Raw genomic sequence first — 20977 nt, forward strand, 5'->3', positions numbered from 1 at the left:
GGTGGCAGCAGTTAGGTGCCCTTTATTTATGACTGAGTAATAATTAGCTCATCTCATTTTTTAAACCAGCCCTGAATTTTAAATAAGCGTTACAATAATGTGTGCCATTCGTGAACACAATGCGAAATATAAATACCAATATAATATCTTATTGGTTCTTTCGGTAAAAGTCACATACGTGACTTTACATGCAGTCACGAAGGCTTTAAATCGAAATTGAACCAATAGAATACTTTTTTTGATAGCGAAAAAAAATAAAGCCTAAGTAATTACCAGTGTGATGAAGTATTATGAAATCCCCCTCACAATATAAATATTTGGTAAATAATTATGATTTCGTAGACTATTATGATATACCTTTTAATTAAACAGTCGGGATAGTTTAAGGAAATCCAGGTGTAGCTTAGTGTGGAATGTATATGCGTGTTTAATTGAACTTGGTTTATCTGTTCATTGTTCACTGGGTGAACAATGAACTGGTGAGGGTTTCCTTGCAACTTGGTACTTGATAATGTTAAAGCTGATATGTCAACTTTGTCATTGTATTTTACATGTCTTGAAACTGTTATCCATTGAGGTGTGGGTCTATGGATAGGGGGTGATAACCCTGATCTGTGTGGTTACCCACGGATAGATGTGGATATTAAGATGAATTTTCCACCAGCTTATGGATTACCCCTCTTATCTGTGGGAAGACATAGATAATAGGATCATTTCACTGTTACTGGGGGAGACCACTTCTGGGCATTTCCTTTTATCCTGGGAAAAATACAGATAATCACAAGCATCATTGTCCAACAACAGTTTGCATTGGCACAGATTCTGGGTGTGGATAATCAGAATAATTGATTATAATCAGCTCAGTCAATTGTAATGCCAAGTCTTTATTCTGAATAACCACCGTAGCTCACAATGTTATCTCGCCCCAATGTATATTTCAGAGCTGGGAGAATGAGTTGATTTTGTCGATTAATCGACTAAAAAAATGTATTAGGATCGACTGCTTCTGTTGTGGCCGATTGCTCGAGTCCCTTTAAAAATGGCAGCTGCCTGCTCCTGCTTATCCATGCTGGGCACAACGCAGCTGACGATGCCGATGATGTCACCAAGCCCTGCCCATTACCTCCCGTCCAACGGCACATGTGGGAAGAGAATTGGGAAGAAAAAAATGATACCACAGGACTATTTTCGCATTATCCAATCAGTTGGTTCATCGAAAAGGAAATCAGTTGACTAATCAGTGATTGGAATAATCGCAGAGTAATATATTTACAATTTACAAGGCAATTCTTACGGAGCAGATGATGAATTGTTTAGATGTTTTAACTTCTCCTTGGTTATTTCGGTAAAGTCACGTAAAATGAAAATAAAATAATAAAAATAAAACATAAAACAAAATTCTCACGACGTTTCTGGCCACAACACAAGTAGCCTTGTGGCTGAAACGTCGTGAGAATTTTACACAAGTAGCCTTGTGGCCAAAACGTCGTGAGAATTGTATTTTATTATGTTTTATTTTTATTATTTTATTTCCACTCTACGTGACTTTACCGAAAGAACCAAGAAGTTGAATCCCTGCAGTCACGAAAACTTTAAATCGAAATGTTTTAACTTGTACAACCCAAGGTATAAAAATATAAATATATACAAATATACGATTCGCAATTTGGCAAGCTGGCCTCTGAATAAATCAACATGAATTTGATCATTCTAGGCATGGCTGTATTAATGTAAAAACAAACTATTTTCTGTTACCAGGGTGGCAGAGCGTTTAGTGCATTACACTTCGATCCTGAACCTGGTTATCGTTGACCCGACTGTAAACAGGTCCTGTTTAACCTTTCAGGCTAACCGAAAGGCGGTGACACTTGGCACAGGTTCACGGTTCTAACAAGGTCACCACCCTGGTTAATACTGCAGGCAAGTTAATACTGCAGGCGTATTCGCTAAAAAAATGTGTGCTGTCCGCATCACAGTGGACGTTAACTATCCCGTGACATTATTAAAAAGCAATACCTGCAAACGACCTATTTACCAAATTGAGTAGAGCCAGACAACAATATCACCACCTTTGGGCAGATTATGTAAATAGCAAATACCAAATACACGAAACACAATTGATGTCAACTTTCCACTTCAAGCCACTGTTACTTGCCACCCACTCGGAAACCACCAAGCTGCCAATTACAAGGCATGTTACTGCATCCTTCGGGATTCCGTGATGATTTTTGGTTGCATGGATTTAGAGGGCTGAGGCATAACAGCTGATATGCAGTCATGTGAGGATACGCGATGTAGTGGAGGGGGGGGGGGGGTACATTTGGCAATTGTATTAGATCTATGCATATTATCGATTGGGCAAACTAATATAGGGCAATTGTTGAGGCTGAGATAGATTTGTAGAGTTACTGCTGGAAAAATGCATTTGAAAACAAAAAAAAAACATTCTCGCCTCCCATCTTTGTTTTGGGCCTGTCCTATTTAAATTTCCAAGTATGTCCAATTCAAGCTGGGATCTACCAAGCGTGCAGCTATCGTGCCATGCAGGTTAATGCTGTAATGTACGCTTCCATTGTGGCACTGTTGTTAGGGCACCTGACTCATAATCAGTGGGGTCACGATTTCCAATGATGGCGAGTGTTAACTCACTCCATTTTCTACCGCGCTTACCCCCAGGTGGTTAAAATCAGTACCTATTGGTGGGAAGTCGGCAATGGTTGTCCCACTTGGGAATGTGGGATTTATTCCTCTGGCTCAGGGCTTGTTTGAGCAGGCAGGCACTTTAAAGTTTTTTTTTTTATTTTGACTGATTTGACAAAAAAATATTGTGCGTATATTACACAAATCGGATCAACTGAGGCAGGAGCCAAAGCTCAATAGTCTTGAATGGGTGAGAGTCTGATAGGGTGAGAGTCTGATCGGATGAGAGTCTGGACGGGGGAGGGCCTGATCGGGTGAGAGTCTGATCGAGTGAGAGTCTGATCGGGTGAGCGTCTGATCGGGTGAGCGTCTGATCGGGTGAGAGTCTGATCGAGTGAGAGTCTGATCGGGTGAGAGCCTGTACGGGTGAGTGTCTGATCGGATGAGAGTCTGATCGAGTGAGAGTCTGATCGGCTGAGAGTCTGATCGGGTGAGAGTCTGGACGGGGGAGGGCCTGATCGGGTGAGAGTCTGATCGAGTGAGAGTGTGATCGGGTGAGAGTCTGATCGAGTGAGAGTCTGGACGGGTGAGAGTCTGATCGGGTGAGAGTCTGATCGGATGAGAGTCTGGACGGGGGAGGGCCTGATCGGGTGAGAGTCTGATCGAGTGAGAGTCTGGACGGGTGAAAGTCTTATCGAGTGAGAGTCTGGTCGGGTGAGAGTCTGATCGGGTGAGAGTCTGATCGAGTGAGAGTCTGGACGGGTGAGAGTCTGATCGAGTGAGAGTCAGATCGAGTGAGAGTCTAAACGGGGGAGGGCCTGATCAAGTGAGGGTCTGATCGGGTGAGAGTCTGATCGAGTGAGAGTCTGGACGGGGGAGAGCCTGGACGGGTGAGAGTCTGATCGGGTGAGAGTCTAAACGAGTGAGAGTCTAAACGGGTGAGAGTCCGATCGGGTGAGAGTCTGGACGGGTGAAAGCCTGAACTGGTGAGAAACTGATCGGGTGAGGGTCTGATCGGGTGAGTGTCTGGACGGGTGAGAAACTGGTTGGTTGAGAGTCTGATCGGGTGAGAGACGGATCGGGTGAGAGCCTGTACAGGATTGAGAGCGTGGACAGGGTGAGAGCCAGGACGTGGGTGAGGGCCAGGACAGGGTGAGAGCCTGGATAGGGTGAGAGCCTGGATAGGGTGAGAGCCTTGAGCTGCTGCTGTTTTAAGGTGGATGGTACTTGGATGCTGCTACTGCTGCGTGTGTGCAGTGGGAGAAGGTTCCAGACGGCTGCCAGTGCAGCTACGGAAAAACGCCGCTCAGCCAGGACGGGGCTGGTTCTGGTTTGGATGAGCAGGTTATTGGACGTACATACTCTGTCGGACACAGCATAGCGATTTTGAACTGATGGTATCCTTGATTTGAGAGGGGAGCTCGTGCATAGTTTATAGCGGAGCCATATAAACGAATCAATTATGGCCAGAAACTTGAAATTCAGGTTAGAGCTGGGCTGTCCGATTATTGGTTAAATTACTCGACTGTTTGGGAAAAAAAGCGTGACGATTTATGGGGAAGTGATGGGCGGGGCTTATCGATATCAGCATTACCATCAGCTGCGTTGCACTGGGTGTGGCTTGCAGGGGGTTTCCTGCCTTCGATAGGATGTGGGGGCAGCCTTCATTTGGAGGGGGCCAGAGTAATTGAGCACAAAAAAGTAGTCGACTACAACATTCAGTCGACTAATCATCCCGCTGTGTGTGTATATCCCACACACAACTGCAGCACAATTTAGGTGCAGCTATAGTCGGGAGTACATGCATTTGGTTATTAATGTCTAAGGAACTTTTGAACATTGTCTTCTTGTAATCATGGCTTTCTCTGTGCACGCTGGTGCCTTGCCACTCAAAATAGCCCACTGGAAGTGGACACTCCAAAGAAGGAATCTTGAGACTCTATGAAGATTTCCATGAGTAAACTCATGCAGAATATTATTATTTATGATTACTCATTAACTTATTTCACAATCAGTTCTGTGTTTGCAACCTCAAAGAGAATTCTACAACAATGAGCACCTTTGATTTTAACGCATCAAAGTGATGGACCTGCCTACCGCTCGATATAGCATTAATCATTCAAAGACCAGTGCAGTATATGACACCATTGGGCAATGCCAACTTGCACATTGGACTTCCTTCATAATATACACTCGTGTTAATAACAATTGTCACTTACAGCTCTTTGTAAGTCCACGACTGGATCACGACTTCCAAAAGCTGTGTAGATCATGGGAGATTACTGACCATACTTCACCACCCAGGTCAGTGTAGATTTATGAGGAAATGTTTTGCACTAAGAAAATTAACCAGCGGTGGCGTGGGTTAGCCAGGACCAGTTCAGATGTCACTCAGCACTGATTTTGGCCGTGGCTGGGAATCAAACTCAGGCAGGTTTTATAGTGCAGTGTGCTCACCGCTTTTTGCCACCAGTCCTCCATACTTATGTGGCCACCGCATTATACCTCAATGCTGACCTAATTTATATTTTATCTCAGCCCATCTCAAAACGTGGGTAGATAAAATTGATACAATTTTGTGGGAGGGATGCTGCCTCGGTGTAATTGTTAGCACGCTGGATACTGCAATCCATTGACCATTGTTGGTTAATTGCCCTGCCCCGACTGAACATTTGTGCAAAATAGATTTATTGCTCATCGGATTTCTCCAGTACAAATAAATATTCTGGTTCTGAGATACTGTATGCTTTTTTGTCATGTAACATTGCGTTGCGTGTGCATTTGTGTGTCAATGTTGGCCTCTATTGTGCACGTTGTTGTGTGATGGGCATCAGTGGCAGAGTGGTTAGCACGAAAGTTGTGATCTGGGTTTGATTTTCCAACCATGTATACGATCACTGATACAAGTCGTCTTTGGGCCCATCGTAGGCCTCCGTTAGGTTGACTCAACCACAGCCGAGTATCAGGTGCAGTGTGTTAACTTCAGTGGCCGAATGCGGTGCTGCCCCTGTGAGTGTATTTACGCACGTGCATATGTGCCGCTTTGTGTCACTGGCAGTGGTATAGCGATTAGCGCACTGCGCTACGAACTCGGAGATCCTGCACTTGTTCTGGACCTCCCCTAGGTCGACTTATCCTCAAATGAGTACCTGGTGCGGTGTGTACATATCGCCACTGGGGAGACAAAGGCGCTAGGCCATTGTGTTGGCCACCCACCCCCTTGTGTGCCGTGCCGGCCTTCATAGGTGCTCGCTAACAGCAGTTTCCCCTACAGTCTGCTAAGGTTACACAGGGGATGTTTTTATTTTATTGTCCGTGCTCATATGTGTGTCATTATCCCCTTGTATTAGACAAGTCTATGACCAAATCACCCAAAAAAAAGCACCCAATGATTTCAATTCTCAGAAACTAACCAGGATTTGGAGCCTGGTTAGTGCTTGCATGGGTCACCACCATGCACAAACAGGTTGTCATAGGACTTTGGGGCGGTGTGGTGGGCAGCAGAGGAATAGTGCAGCAAATTAAATTGTTCTGCTGTACTTCTATGATCCCACATCTATGCTCTCCGCCTTTACCAAGCCGCTCTGACCAGTGTAGTGAAGTATGATCGAATAACCCCCCCCCCCCCATGACCTGCACGGCACGGGGACACCCTCATCCAGTGCTGGATTGACACAACGGCTGTGCACAAACATCACACACCTTAAATTTTGATTTAAAGCTATCGTGACTGCAGGGATTCATATTCTTGGTTCTTTCGGTAAAGTCACGTAGAAGAATATGTGTCACCCACCTTGCCTGTAATGTGCGTGCACTCTTGTGCCTTTGCAATGCACGTGCTTTGTATTAATGCCCACGCTTGTGTGTGCGCGTTTGCATGTGTCGTTGTGTGCAGGGTTCAGCAGATTCTTACAATAGCCGGCCATCCGATTCCGACAACTCCCTGGAAGAGGAGCGAGAACACCTGAAACGCGAGGCCGAGAAGCAGGCGCTAGCCCAGCTCGAGAAGGCCAAGGTCAGACCCTGATTGAGGCCATCGGGTCTGGTTGCTCTGCCCACCGCTAATCTGGCACAGTGTGTGTGTATGTGTGTATGTATGTTGAACTTCTTTTGCACCGTACATAGCCGACCGCGCTAATTGGAGGTGCCGGGTGGAAGGACGACAAACTGTGAAGGCGAGGGTTGGTGGGTCACACACAATCGTGGGCGTTGTGGTCACCAAGTGGATTAATTTCCCTGCCCGTTTTCTTTGTGTACAGGGATTGAGTGCCACCCTCCCTGCCCCCCCCCCCTTCCCCCGCAACACCCCCTTGCATATGTGGGTTTTCATCGCTTTCCAAATGCACGCATAGGTACTCATTAATGAGGTTGCCCAACCATCCCGATGGAGGACCACAGAGCTTGGGAAATGCTGCCACCGGTTCTGGCTGCTTCGCCGATTGTCTGTGATCTCCTGTACCTCCGAATCATTCTGCACCTTTGAAAATAACTGCCCGTTACAAAGGTTAAATTAAATAAAAATTGTACACCTCGTTTGAATTTGGTGTTTTTGTTTACCCACAATCATTTATTCGAGTTGTGCTATGGGTGTTGTGTTATGCGATGATAAATACATTTGGAAACTCACTGAGCGGCAAGCCTAACGGTCTTCTTAAATTCCTTCAATTGGCCTTTTTATCCTTTACATCGTAGGGGCAGCACTTTCCCATATACTCTGCAGTGAGAATATTTGTCACATCACAGACAAATGGATATTATTAATTTTCAGAGCTGGAATTTAATCAAATCAAGTGTTAAATCAATGTCAACTCACAACCATCCCAGCAGTGTGGACTCGGCACTGACTTCTGAGCCACCCACACACCTCAACCTATTTCGACCTTACTGGAAAGTCCCGACAAAAAGTCAAAAAGATTTCTTGCTCAAATGAGCGTGGAGGCCGGTTGCTCATCTCCGAGATTACAGCCCTGAGCCGGCGGTGGAAAATCCACATTCCTTATGACAGGGGCGAGTCCGTCCATTTCACAACCGCCGTTGCCTTCCTCAACAAAGCGGTGTGCATGTCATCGACTGAGGAGGCATGGTGGTATGATGAGTCAAACCCCGGCAAGGATTTTGATCTTGCAGCCTTCAAATTGTGAGCCACTTGCTCTCCTGCTGAGCCACCTGGCCGGATGGAAATACAATTTTCCGTCTGTATTTCGTGCAACTATGATGGGGCACAGTTTCTGTGCTATTTGACACCAACTTTATCATTTCTCATTGAAAACTCCCACGTAAATAACCCACCTTGCTGCCAAAAGCAATATGCAGTTGATTACAGGTATAAGACCACCTTATACACAGTTCTAATACAAGCAACACATGGTTACATTGCACTGTTGAGGGGGGGGGGGGGGGAAGCAAGGGTAACTTCTGATACAAGCACATGTTGGATATAGGCACACCTGGCTTTGCTCCCAAGGGTTGCGAATATTTCAAGCATGCCTTAAAAAAAACGGTTCAGGCATTTGATATTTGCTGTGTGATCCACCAATCCCCCTGCCAAAGTATTCATTTTTTTTTACTTTGCCTCACAATCAGCAAGTTGGGTGTTTGATCTGCAGTCATCGCTCGCATCAGTCAATCATTATTGTTATAACGGTTGTTTACCCAGGAAAGCCTCACTGAGTTTCGAGCCTCTTCTTCAGGAGAGTCGTGCCAGGTGTTGAAGTAGGTGGTGATGTTGCGATGTGTAATACCAGTTGAGTGGATAATATTTCAACAATGGGATGTTTTTTTGCAATACCAGTTTCATTGAATGGTCTTTTTTGTTAGCTATGGGGAGGAAACTGGAGAACCCGGAGGAAGCTCGTTTAGAAGAAGGCAGAGAGAAAAAGGGGAGAACTTACACCTCGAATACGCACGGTTTGTTTGATATGCCGCGAAAGAAGTTCAACATGCAAACGCCATACAGAAAGGTGTCTTGAGTCGGGAATCGAACGTAGGCCCTTCTTGCTGTGAAGCACGGGTGTTATCACGATTCCACCTCGATCCCATATGGAATCCATAAAATCAGTCCCACACTGCCGGGCGGCGGTGGCGCACACCTGTAATCCAGAACTCTGGAGACAAGGGCTGGTGGATCACGCAAATGTTGTCCCCACGGGCATTGAGGCACACCATACCCTGGCTTTCCGGGAGAAGGCAGTACTGATCAAATGTGCACTCCACCTGTTCCATCTGTGTGGGATGGAGTGTCAACCCTTTCACACACGTGGGTTTTTCCCAGGTGCTCCGGTTTCTTCCCACATGTAAGTACTCGTTAATCGGCTGAAAATATCTGAATATATAGAGGACCACAAAGCTTGGGCACTTGTTGGCGCCAGCTCATCACCTGGATGTCGTCCCACTTGTCTGTGGTTCCTCGCGCCTCCGCGTGACTGTGCAGCGTGTTACAGGCTGAAATTATTATTGCGGAAAGTAAAAAGCAGTGGTAACACTATGTAACACAATTTTTGTTCCTGGGTAGTAAGCGTTATTTTGTAATTGCTTATGCGTAAAAAGCATAGAAAATGGCTATTATTCCCCACAAACTTTGCTTTTGTGACCAGGATAGTGATATTTTGAAATTTACTTATTTTGAATGATAAAATGGGCGAATTTGTGTCTTTTCATTCACGTAAAAGTCAGAAAAAAACATATTAATAAAAATGTACTTGTATTTATACTAAAGTAATACAAAAATGACTATAAAAGATTTAGAAGTGAGTAGTTTTTCTAGATTTACGATTATACTGTAAAACACTTTCACGAATCAGCCCCCAAATGTAGTCTCCCATAATGTTCTCTACTCCTTGGTTCTTTCGGTAAAGTAGAAAAATAATCATAGCTCACGATATTCTTAGTTCTTTCGGTAAAGTCACGTTGAAGGGAAACAACAAAATAATAAAAAGAATATGAATTACTGCAGTCACGAAAGCTTTAAATCAAAATATAGCTCACGATGTTTCGTAAGAACCAAAGAGTATGGATTCCTGTAGTCACGAAAGCTTCACATCATGTTCTCGTTATACTGTCCATGATAGCGGCGTTCAAAGTCCAGTATATCCAGGTGGAAGCACTCGCCTTCCTCCTCTGAGTACGCTCCCATGTTCTCCTTGAATTTATGAAGATGAGCATCAAGGATATGGACTTTGAGGGACATCCTACAGCCCATTGTGCCGTAGTTCTTCACCAGAGTCTCAACCAGCTCCACAAATTTTGATTTAAAAAGAAGGGAAACAAAATAATAAAAATATAAAACAATAAAATTCTCACGACGTTTCGATTGCAACACAAGCAATCATCATCAGGTGTGAAAACCACAGCAAAAAAAAATGAAAAAAGTGACGTTTTTTAACATTAGCACCACGGAGAGCGATTTGGCAGTTTTTCAGATGGACGAGTCCATCTATGTTCGGAAAAGATGCTTAGCAATCATTGGAAGGATTTGATAAACCATTTCGGGTCTTAATTGATTGTTCACGCTTATGGTGGCTTTCAGACCGCATCCATTATTTTTCGTCTCCTCCCTCCTCTTTTCCAAACATAGATGGACTCGTCCATCTGAATAATTGCCAAATCGCTCTCCATGGTGCTAACGTTAAAAAAACGCCATTTTTTTCAAATTTTCTTGCTGTGGTTTTCACACCTGATGATGATTGCTTGTGTTGCAGTCGAAACGTCGTGATAATTTTATTGTTTTATATTTTTATTATTTTATTGTTTCCCTTCTACGTGACTTTACCGAAAGAACCAAGAATACAGCTCTACATAGTTTTCAACCTTGTGATTGCCCAGTAAGCCACGAACCACTGCGACAAAGCTGTCCCAAGCCACTTTCTCCTTACTAGTGAGCTTCTTGGGGAATTCATTGCACTCCAGGATCTTCTTTATCTGTGTTTCGGCGAAGACACCGGCTTTGACCTTTTCCTCAGACAGCTTTGGGAATAAGTCTTGAAGGTACTTGAAGGCTGCCGACTCCTTATCTACAGCTCTGACAAACTGTTTAATAAGGCCCAATTTGATGTGCAGTGGTGGCATCAGCACTTTCTGGGGGTCCACCAGTGGCTCCCACTTGACTTTGTTCCTCCCCACAGAGAACTCGGTCCGCTGTGGCCAGTCCCGCCTCTGGTAGTGCGCCTTGGTGTCCCTGCTGTCCCAAAGATAGCAGGGAAACTTGGTAAAAATGCTTCGGAGACCCATCAGGAATGCCACCATTTTGAATTATCCAATGACCTACCAGCCGTATTCATCATACTTCAAGGCATCCAGCAAGGCCTTGATGCTGTTGTAATCGTCTGAGGTGCACCGAGTGAGCCAGGGGAAGAGACGGGTACTTGTTACCATTATGCAGCAGCACGGCTTTGAGGCTCCTGGATGAGCTGTCAATGAAGAGGCACCACTCATTCTGGTTACAGGCGATTCCGATTGCCTCGAACAGACTGGTCACATTGTGGAAGAAGCAGAGCCCATCTTGACAGCTGAAGAAGCTGCAAAAATATTGGTGACGCTTCCTCTGATCTGCGACTTGCACACTTTCATCAAACAAGTTCCACTACTTGAGCCTATATGTCAAAAACTCGGTATTGGACTTGGTGAGACCAAGATCTATGATCAAGTCGTTGAGGTCTTTTTGGTTGGGGTAGTATGGGTTTCTTTCCTCAGCTCCACCTCTGAAATTGTCATCTGGATTTACAATGTCTTCCTCGTTCTCCGACTTGCTGCTCTCTTCTAAAGAAGGCTGCTCTCTCCCCGGAGGAGTGGGTATGGGGAGCTCATGGCAGTGTGGCACCGGGGCGATGGATGAAGGACGGTCCGGATACGTGAGAGCAGATGCATTCTTGCCAGTCCGACGTTTGGAAGGGTCCGCCATGCAGAAGTAGCAGTTGTTTGAGTGGTCAGTGGGTTCCCGCCAAATTCTTGGGAAAGCGAACTTCATGGCTCTCTTTTCCCCCCTGTAACATTCTACAAAAAATACATTTATTTCACCAATGACTAATGTGTAAGAGATTTTCGCAACATTTTTCATATATGATATATTTTTTCAATAACATTGAAAATTGTAAAATATTTTTAATTAAAAACTTTGACAATTTACATTTTTATAACAAATTTTAGAACATAAAATTCCAAGCAACATTTGTCCATCTTACCTTCCAGAGTTTTTTGCATTGCTAGCAGGTGAAATGAGGTGCCCAGGGTTTGCCTTGATCCCCGACAGGCATGTCGAAATATGCCTTGTAGGCCTCGCACATTTTAGCAGATGCTTCCAGAGTACTTTTTCGCTTTTGTCTTGATAAATTGGCTGCAGACAGAGCTAAATGCGTCTGCCGGATGCTTGCAGCCTCTTGATGCCATCTCAGAAAAATGCAGATATGTATCCACTTAGGCAGCTGTAAATAAACTGAACTGGTGGGCTTAAGGCCCCTGTATTTATACTACTATTTATATTACTGGAAAGTTCTATAATGTTCTAGAAGTTACTCCAAGGTTTACTCAGTACTGAATCTATCTGGAATGTTCTGGAAAATAGATCAATTTAAAAATATCAATGTTCTGGTCACAAAAGCAAAGTTTTTGGGGAATAATAGACATTGTCTGTACTTTTGAGGCATAAGCACTTAGGAAATTACACTTACTACCCAGGACCAAAAAAACCTAAAAAATGGTTACACAGTGATATAATTAACTGGCACCTACCACAGACGCATGGTATTTATTCCTCTAGCTCAAGGCTACCAATGGAAATGAATGCCACCCCATGCTTTCTTGAGCAGAGATACACTTTGACCTTAAATACAGTATGGGAAATGGGGCAGCTTTTTGTTTTAAATTTAAACAAAGCAAAACGTCAGGCGTTCTCCACCAGGGCTCTTCCTACGTCTGCTCCTGCGAGTCCAATTACAATGCCGAGCGAACAGCTTTCAGAGCCATTAAGTGAACAATGCAGACACGGCCTTAAGAGCTATTGATTGGCTTCCTTAACGTCAGCATGTGTTTGTGCAAGGCAATTGAAAAGTAGAAAACTGTGTTCACGGTGGTATTGGTGAGAATGACTGCAGTTCCAGCTATTATCATCACTACCTTGTTATGATGATGGTGTTGGCTTGGGGAGGCCTTCATTTAGCGGTGGATCGACTACAACCGATGACGTTATTGTTGCCGTTAATAGGCCACGTGCTTGGATGGGTGACCACCGTGCATGCAGCAGTTGTTGTGGGCATTGTAGGCAGTAGAGGGCAGTGCCTCAAAATCCATCAAGTATTATTCTGCATTCGCTCCGCTCAGTTTCACCCACCCGCGCTGACCATCGTGGTGAGGAATAGTCAAATATTTTTTTTTTTTATCACGGCCACCAAGGCATTGGTAGGCCATCATTCAGCAGTGGATTGACATAAAACGGGCTGTGCATGTACACTCTATATCGTTACCCACTCTATATTCCTTGGCCGCTGATGTCCTCGCATCAACCCTAGCCACCCACACGATAATTTCTCCACTGCAGTTGCGCTTGTAACGTTATTTTAAACCAAACACCCAAAAGTAATCTGAAAAAAGCGGTAACCCGTTACTTGGCAAGTTGTAATCCGATCACCAGAAATAATGCTGGGGTTACTCGATGCCTTCCTTGGCTATTCGATGCCAATATTTGCAGTCGCTTTGTAACGTGTTACTCACCCGCAGCGACATATATTTGTTTCCTAGTCCAGAGGCCTGTCAGGCCAGAGCCATGCCCGTTTGCCCGTCCCTTCTCCACGTCGGCTGCCTGCTGAGATTTTTAATTTGCCGCCTCCGTTTTATCCCCGCGTGCTTGAAATCCTTTCCGGTTTTTTCGAAAGGGGGGTGGATAGAAAAAACCGCCGTGGAGAATTTTTTTTTGGGGGGGGGGGCTTTCACGGTGCTGTGTGTTGCCTAAATAATACTGAATAATTGAGGCGTGCGTTAATAATGGATGGGCAGTTAATGCTCGCACTGCATCTGTGTGAGGTGGGACCCTTTGTGTGTGGCCCACCCTCCACTGCTCGCCCCCGCCCTGCTCAATTTTTTGCGAACGGATGGACAGTGTTGAATGGTATATCCAGATAAAATATGTGGATAAATGGATATATTAATATGGAGATAATCGCAACGATGTTTTTTTTTAATTAAAAGCGCCCTTCCTATATGCCGGCAGAGTCTTGGGGAGCTTTACATCTTCATCTCAACACATTTGAAAGGGCACCCACAGTGGCAGCTGTCACTGTGGGGGGCGAAGGGTGACTCAGCACCTGGCCTGCAGTCGGTCATAGTCTGCTCGTAGGGGCCAATGATTGCTATGTGTAATCCCAATAGATGGAAGGAAAAATGTATACGTGTACCATTACACTATGGCAGGATTTCTGCTGTTATATGGCAACATTTCTGTCGTGGTGTAATGGTTAGTGCACTGGGCTTGAAATCCAGAGGTCCGCCGGTTTCATTCGATGTGCCGACGTGCCAGTCGAAGTAATGGTACAAGTTTATTGAATCCCTCCTCCTCCTCCGTAGCAGCATTAAAGGGTTCACTACGAGTTAGTCGTTCGACAGGTTCCATGTGGTGGGGGGAGAGTGTGGGTACTCCCATCTCTTCCAAGGTATCTGGCCAGTGTAGAAGAGTAGGCCAACATTCCCTCTACAGGTAGGTCTCTAAAGCTTAATTTTGTGGAGGGCCTTCCACCAGCAGTGGCATGAGCAAGAAATTTCAGGGCTGCACTTTTATATTTTGTATCAATATCGTCAGACAGATAAATTCATGGACGTATTCAAGAACGATAGGGCGAAACATGGTATGGAGGGAAAGGTGGAAGAGTTGTTAGCGCACTATGCTACGAACCCGTTGATGGGTTCGATTTCATTCCTTGATCAACATCAGTGGCGAGTGATATTTGGACTGGTCCTGGGCCTCCTTAACTATTCCGCCTTGACCAGTGAGGTGAAGTATGATCAAACAACCCCCATGACTGACACAGAACGGGGAGGCTGCCATCCATCATTTGATTGTCAAACTGTTGTGCAAATAGATACCGTAGACAATGAGAAAGCAAGATAAATATAAGATAATTAGATATATGGGTGGGAGCTGGGGTGCAGTGGTTAGCAACTATTTGCTATGAACCTCACGATGCGAGTTTGATTCTCTGCCATGCCTAACATCATTTGAGTCCTGGCCTGCCCCCTTAGCCGGCTTGCACTGACTAGCGTGGTGAAGTATAGTCAAACAATCCTCCATGAGCAAAATAGCATGAGGCCTTCAGCCAGCCGTGGATTGACAACAAGCTGAAAGTTAGATTTTAAATGTAAGTAGATACACATTTGGTACACATACATATACAAAATTTATATTAACACAGCTCCATACACTTCTACATTCATGGCCCTTTTGTCAATCCACTGCTAGATAACAGCCTCCTCAAGTCACACACGAGCAATATACAGGCTCGACTTTGCTCACCTTCAGAGATCTAATGAAATCAAGCACATTTTGGGTTATTTTGGCCATAGACACATATAAACTATTGATCGGTAAATGCATCATAAGGTAACCAGACACTCATCTCCATTCCACGTTCTCAATACAAAGACCATGGATGGTGATTGTTGATGGTGTGTATTGAAGTGGTGCTTATGTAAAGAGATACAGGGAGACAGACAAAAGCAATTTGAAACACGAATTAGCCAGACACACTTTGCAGTAAGCACCTAAAGGAATCTTGAGAATCAGTGAGTCTTTCGTGAATTGTTTAAAAACAAAATACTCCTGCGGTTTTAATAATAAAACGTAATCATGCATTTCAACGTGAATCGTGCAAAAGAAAGCATAGGGAGATGGACGCTTGGAATTACGATGTTCTACGGACAGCGGAACACATTGATTAGATGTGCAGGTTTTATGAGATCGTTCAATAGGTTAGGGAAAGTATAAGCGGGCTTGGACATGGCACGTCGCTCGAAGAGATGATGGCTGATGGTCAAGAGTAATGGTGTGGCGGCCAAGGATTGGAACACGCCTGGGAGTGTGCACACCGAGGAGATGGAGGGATGAACGCAGCTCACGTGCAAGAGCCAGGAGGGCCGTTACATTGCAGGATCATAGGAGATGGCGGTGGCTTGGGAAGGCCTTTGTCTAGCAGTGGATTGACCATGGCTGATGATGATGATGATAATGACATATTTAAACGTGTATATTAATGACCAGACTGAAGCCCTTAAGCCTGTCATGCTTAAAACAAAGTTAACATAAAAAGTGTCTCCAATGTGATGGTGCTAGGTAGAATGCCACGGTAGTGAGATGTTACCGACCCCGCCTGGTATGCAGGAGGTCGTGGGTTTGGAGTTTGCATGTTCTATTCGTGGTCGGGTGTATTTTTCTCCGCGTCCTCCGAATTTACTCTCCACATATAGAAACGTGCGTTTAGAGTATTTGGCTGCCATACATTTCCACGTGATAAGCCACTTCATTGTGCTACCATTTGTGATAGCCAGGTCGCTTCTGAAAAAGTGCTATATAGCTCAGTGGGCCTTACCTGGTAAAATGAAAATAGTTTAGTTTAGGATTATTACATCACAGAAATGTGAGAGGCGGTGACGATTTGGAGAGGCCTTCATCCAGCAGTGGATTGATCATGGCTGCTGCTGATGATGATAGAGGCTAGGGCAAGCATATGGACATGAAAATAAATAAACCGTTCCTGCGCTGTCATTGGGAAGCGTGGCACTGCGCAGTTACGTACTGCAAAACAAGTCCGGCGAATGGATTATTTTACTCCCGTACATTAATAGGTATTTGTTGCCAGGGAAGAATTCATCTTCATGCAGCTCGGAATAAAATAAAGAATTGCTGCCTTGTTGTGCGGGAAGGTGGGTGAGCGTTCTTACGTCAAAGGCTAAATCGGTCCCAGCTGAGACTCGACACGAACCTTACGTTCATTCGTCTGGCTGAGTCACGGCGGAACTAAGTCAAAAGCGTTTCCCTGCTCAAGCGAGCGCCCTTCTGGCGCTCCTGAGCCAACGGTGGACATTCGACAGAGCCATGGTGTGAGGGCCATTATTGCGGCAACAATGACACACTGTTGACGTGCCACAAAGTGGCGGCACTTATTGTTAACGAGCCCCTGGAAAGGTAACACGATGGCACGTGTCCAACTCCTGGCCAGAATCTGAAACGGGCACCTTACGAATTCTCAGTCAAGAACTCTAACCGCCGTACCACCCGGCCAGATAAAATGTAATAACTGAAGGACATTTTTTTTTGTATGTTCATTAAAAAAAAATATTGCTTGTAAATTCAAAACATGTGTTTGTTTTACGTACATCGTGTGTTTTTTTAATATTATGAATACGCCATTCTCGACTGGCTTGACCGCTGAGGCAAGTGTTTTTAGTGAACACTTCTTACGATCACACAGTTGATGGCAAATTGTCTTCAAGTCAAATTGTGTTCTGGGTGGCACTCGTCTCAATTAATGTCCCAGTTACGTGGTGGACATTCCACATTCCCATGGTGGAGATCCGTCATTCTGCATGACGACCACCATTCTCAAATGTATAATGCACCATCGTGATCGATTGAGGGGTATGAAATACAAACACATTCACAGATGAGGGAAAAAACTCAACGCGTTGGTCAACAGCACGTACCATTTAAGTGCTATGAAGAAGGGCCACTTCTCGAAATGTCACCAATTATACATTTTTCCTTTTAAGTCCACAGTCCTATTGACAAACATGTTGAGAGTCTTGTTATTTGTGCTTCTTGCACCACTGCCAACGCAGGGTCACCAAGGTAATTTGTTTAACAGATAAGGGGTCTTGATTTAAAGCTTTCGTGACTGCAGGGATTCATATTCTTGGTTCGTTCGGTAAAGTCACGTAGGTAAAAAAACTAATTAAAATTAAATAAAGGAAAAAATTAAATCACGACGTTTCGGAGGCAACACAAGCTTCCGTCTTCTGGTGGAAACAGTCACAGCAAAAAATCGCTGAAAAAATTTAAACACGACGTTTCGGAGGCAACATAAGCTTCCGTCTTCAGGTGGAAACAGTCACAGCAAAAAATCGCTGTGACTGTTTCCACCTGAAGACGGAAGCTTGTGTTGCCTCCGAAAGGTCGTGTTTTATTTTTTTCTTTTATTTAATTTTAATTTGGTTTTTTTTTTACCTACGTGACTTAACCGAATAAAACCAAAGAGTATGTCATATTTAAGTCCCACAGCTCAAGCTGCTCACGGTTGTGCTGTGTGGCGCTCCGACGTTTTTTTTCCGCGTTGTACCGCCTGTTGCTCGGCGCAGTGTGCGGACCTGAAGGAGCCTTCCAACACAGAACCGAATTTCAGCACGTGGGGTGACACGTGGGACATCGTGTGGAACAACACGCGGTGTGACCCGAAAACGCATCGGAGAGCGATATTTAAGTCGATCAGCCAAAATAAGCTCTCTGATCCCTGTGTTTTCCCAGCAGCATTCGTTTCATCAGGAAAACCTTGGAACTTCTTTTATTTTCTGAGTTTCATCAACAGCCTTTTAAAATAATGCTGCAGGGCTTTCCCGGTGTTATAGGCAAGAACCATCCACAGACATTGGAGCTATTACAGTGCAGCGCAGAAAAGCGTACAAAACGATTGTGCACTTTCTTGGTGGATTGTGGGTAAACAAGGCCCCTTTTGGCTTATGGAGTTGAATGTTATTTCACTTTGGTGGTGTAATAGAGCCTTGTGTGTGTGTCTTGACAATTTGGTCGCACGTTATGTCAGTATCTATGGGACGCTTTTCTCTTTTTTTGATCACGTTAAGTCAGGTTGCTTTACAAGAGCGGGACAAAAAATATAAAGGGGCTTCAGAGCTGCGCTGCACAGAGCTTAGAAGAGAGAAGGAGGTTATTATGTACTCTTCATCATCATCATCAGCAGCAGCCATGACCACCGTGGGATTAAGACCTCCCACAAGCCATCGGCATCCCTCACAGTTCTGCGACGAGACAATGCACCCTCTGCGTGCGCGCCGACAGATTTCACAGCTCCATCTCCCCGCCACCGAGAGACTTGCTCCTGGGCGGTGACATGTTCCAGCTTGTTGCAGATGTTCGCGGTTAGTTCAGCGGGCGTATTAACCGTGACGGATACGCGCCGTCTGCTTCAGAGTGGACGGTAAAGATCCCGTGATGTCATTTACAACGAGAAGGCCATCGAGAGACAACGTCGGGGCCTACCTTCGCCAAATCTGAGCTATGGCCCGCAAATTAGCGCATTGCTCAATTGGGATTGTACAAAGCAACATCGCTCCCTACTGGCAAACCACGCCCATCCGTGAAATAGGGCGCCACGGTGGCTAGGAAATGTTAACTACCTCGCCTGGTATGCAGGAGGTCGTGGGTTTGATCCCGACACTGACTCCTGTCAATTTTGAGTTTTCATGTTCTATCCGTGGTAGGTTGTATTTTTCTCTGGGTCCTCCGGATTTACTCTCCACATTTAGAAATGTATTTGGTTCGAGTATTTGGCTGCTATACATTGCCCCGTGATACACCACTTCGTTGAGCTATCATTTGTGGCCAGGTCACTCCTGAAAAAGAGCTATACAGCTCAGTGGGCCTTACCTGGTAAAATAAAAAATAGTTTAGTTTAGAAACATAGCACCTTCATTCGTGGTAGCCCTGTGCTACAAGAATGGCGCCGATACACATTAATGTTAAATTATTGTTGTAAATATATTTTTGCCGTATTTTCGCTGTGCGCAGTTGCACTTTATTTTGTGCGCAGATTGCACTTTATTTTGCTCAGTCGGTGCTAGCCCGCTGAGGTCGTGACGGTTTTTTTTTCATTCTTGTTTTTCCATACTCCCGGAGCGTTCCCGTTCTGTTGTAATGTGCACTGATGCCCACTATCGAGAGCGATACAGTACTGGCACGTACAATAGAGATCGATTGATTGATTTTATTCCTATGAATATATTCCGTTGCAGTGAAATAGCGTGCGCACGCATGCACGCGTGTGTGTGTATGTATGTATGTCGAACTTGTTTCGCGCTGTACGTATCCAACCGTGTTAAACTGAGGTGTGTGTGTACGCGTGTGTGTGTGTGTCGGCCGTCGTGTGCTTCAGACGAAACCCGTGGCGTTTGCGGTCCGCACCAACGTTAGCTACAATGGCTTCAGCGACGAGGACGCCCCTGTGCACGGAACGGCGATTTCCTTCGACGGAAAGGACTTCCTCCACATCAAGGAGGTGAGTGGTGCTGGGGTTCCTGGACGGAAGACGCCACTTGGCACTGTTCTGGATCATTGTAATAATAATAATTAATGATAACAATCATTATTTACAGTTTATTGCTCGTCACTCTTCCAACATGTCTGGTCAACGTAGAAAAGTAGACCACATACGCTCTGGAGTTCTGTCTAATAGTGGCTCTTCCGCCAGCAGTGGCGTGAGATAGCAATTGCAGGGCTGCACCTTTACCGTTTATCTGTTCCCATTGTCAATCGACTGTGGGAGGAAGCTCTATCCCAGCTGTATCAGTGATGGGGTTTTTTTCTTCACCATACTTCACCGTGTTGGTCAGTGTGGATGGATTGGGGGTGGGGGGGGGGGTTGCCAGCACCAGGTCAGATGTCGCTCACCACTGATGTTAACCATGTCCAGGAATTGAACTCAGGTTGCCGGGTTCATAGCGCGATGCACCAACCACTTCTCCATTCCCACTTGGGATATTCCAGATTGCAATGTGTATCTGTTGCTGTATGTTCTACACAGGTCGTGGGCTCAATCCCGACCCTGACTCCTGTATATTTGGAGTTTTTTTTTCTTCCCATGGCCGCGGAGTCCTCCGGTTTTTCCCTCCACATTTTGAGTATTTGTCTGCGATGAATGTCCACGTGATAAGCCGCTTCGTTGAGCTATCATTTGCTTTTGAAAAAAAGTGTGCCATACCTGGTAAAATTAAAACTAGTTTCTCGTGTAATACCAGGTAACTGATGCGACCCGTGCACTCAAGTCAAGGTCAAAAAGTGGCTCCTTGCTCATACGAAGCAAGGTAGCGGCGCACACCTAGCGGTGGGAATTCCCCTGGCTGTCTCGGCACTACTGGGAAACCTGGGTTTGAATCGAAGTTTAATCCACCTGTGATTAAGTGTAGGGAGTTGATAGTCTCAGCCTGGTCTGCAATGATATCCACACATGAAAAACAAATTCAATTCGGTACTTTTCTATGGGAGGAAACCGTGGGTATCTGGAGAAAACAGGCGCATACGAGATAACGTGAAAATATCTGCGCGGATAATTAATCTATCAACCCATTCATTGCG

At 45.0% G+C, this 20977-nt stretch overlaps 1 protein-coding gene across 3 annotated transcripts in view; it reads left to right on the forward strand.

The window, feature by feature from the left end:
- LOC116943854 (voltage-dependent L-type calcium channel subunit beta-1-like) overlaps positions 1-20977 on the forward strand; it is a 174170-nt gene that overhangs the window by 109155 nt on the left and 44038 nt on the right. For all 3 annotated transcript variants that reach the window (XM_032957113.2, XM_076068143.1, XM_076068144.1), the window contains 2 exons: positions 6536-6655; positions 19779-19901. In XM_032957113.2, the coding sequence (XP_032813004.1) occupies positions 6536-6655; positions 19779-19901 (243 nt within the window). The remainder of the gene's footprint in view (positions 1-6535; positions 6656-19778; positions 19902-20977) is intronic.

This window comes from Petromyzon marinus, chromosome 19 (genome assembly GCF_048934315.1).
Source record: "Petromyzon marinus isolate PM22_M1 ecotype Great Lakes invasive population chromosome 19, UKy_Petmar_22M1.pri1.0, whole genome shotgun sequence".
Taxonomy (NCBI): domain Eukaryota; kingdom Metazoa; phylum Chordata; class Hyperoartia; order Petromyzontiformes; family Petromyzontidae; genus Petromyzon; species Petromyzon marinus.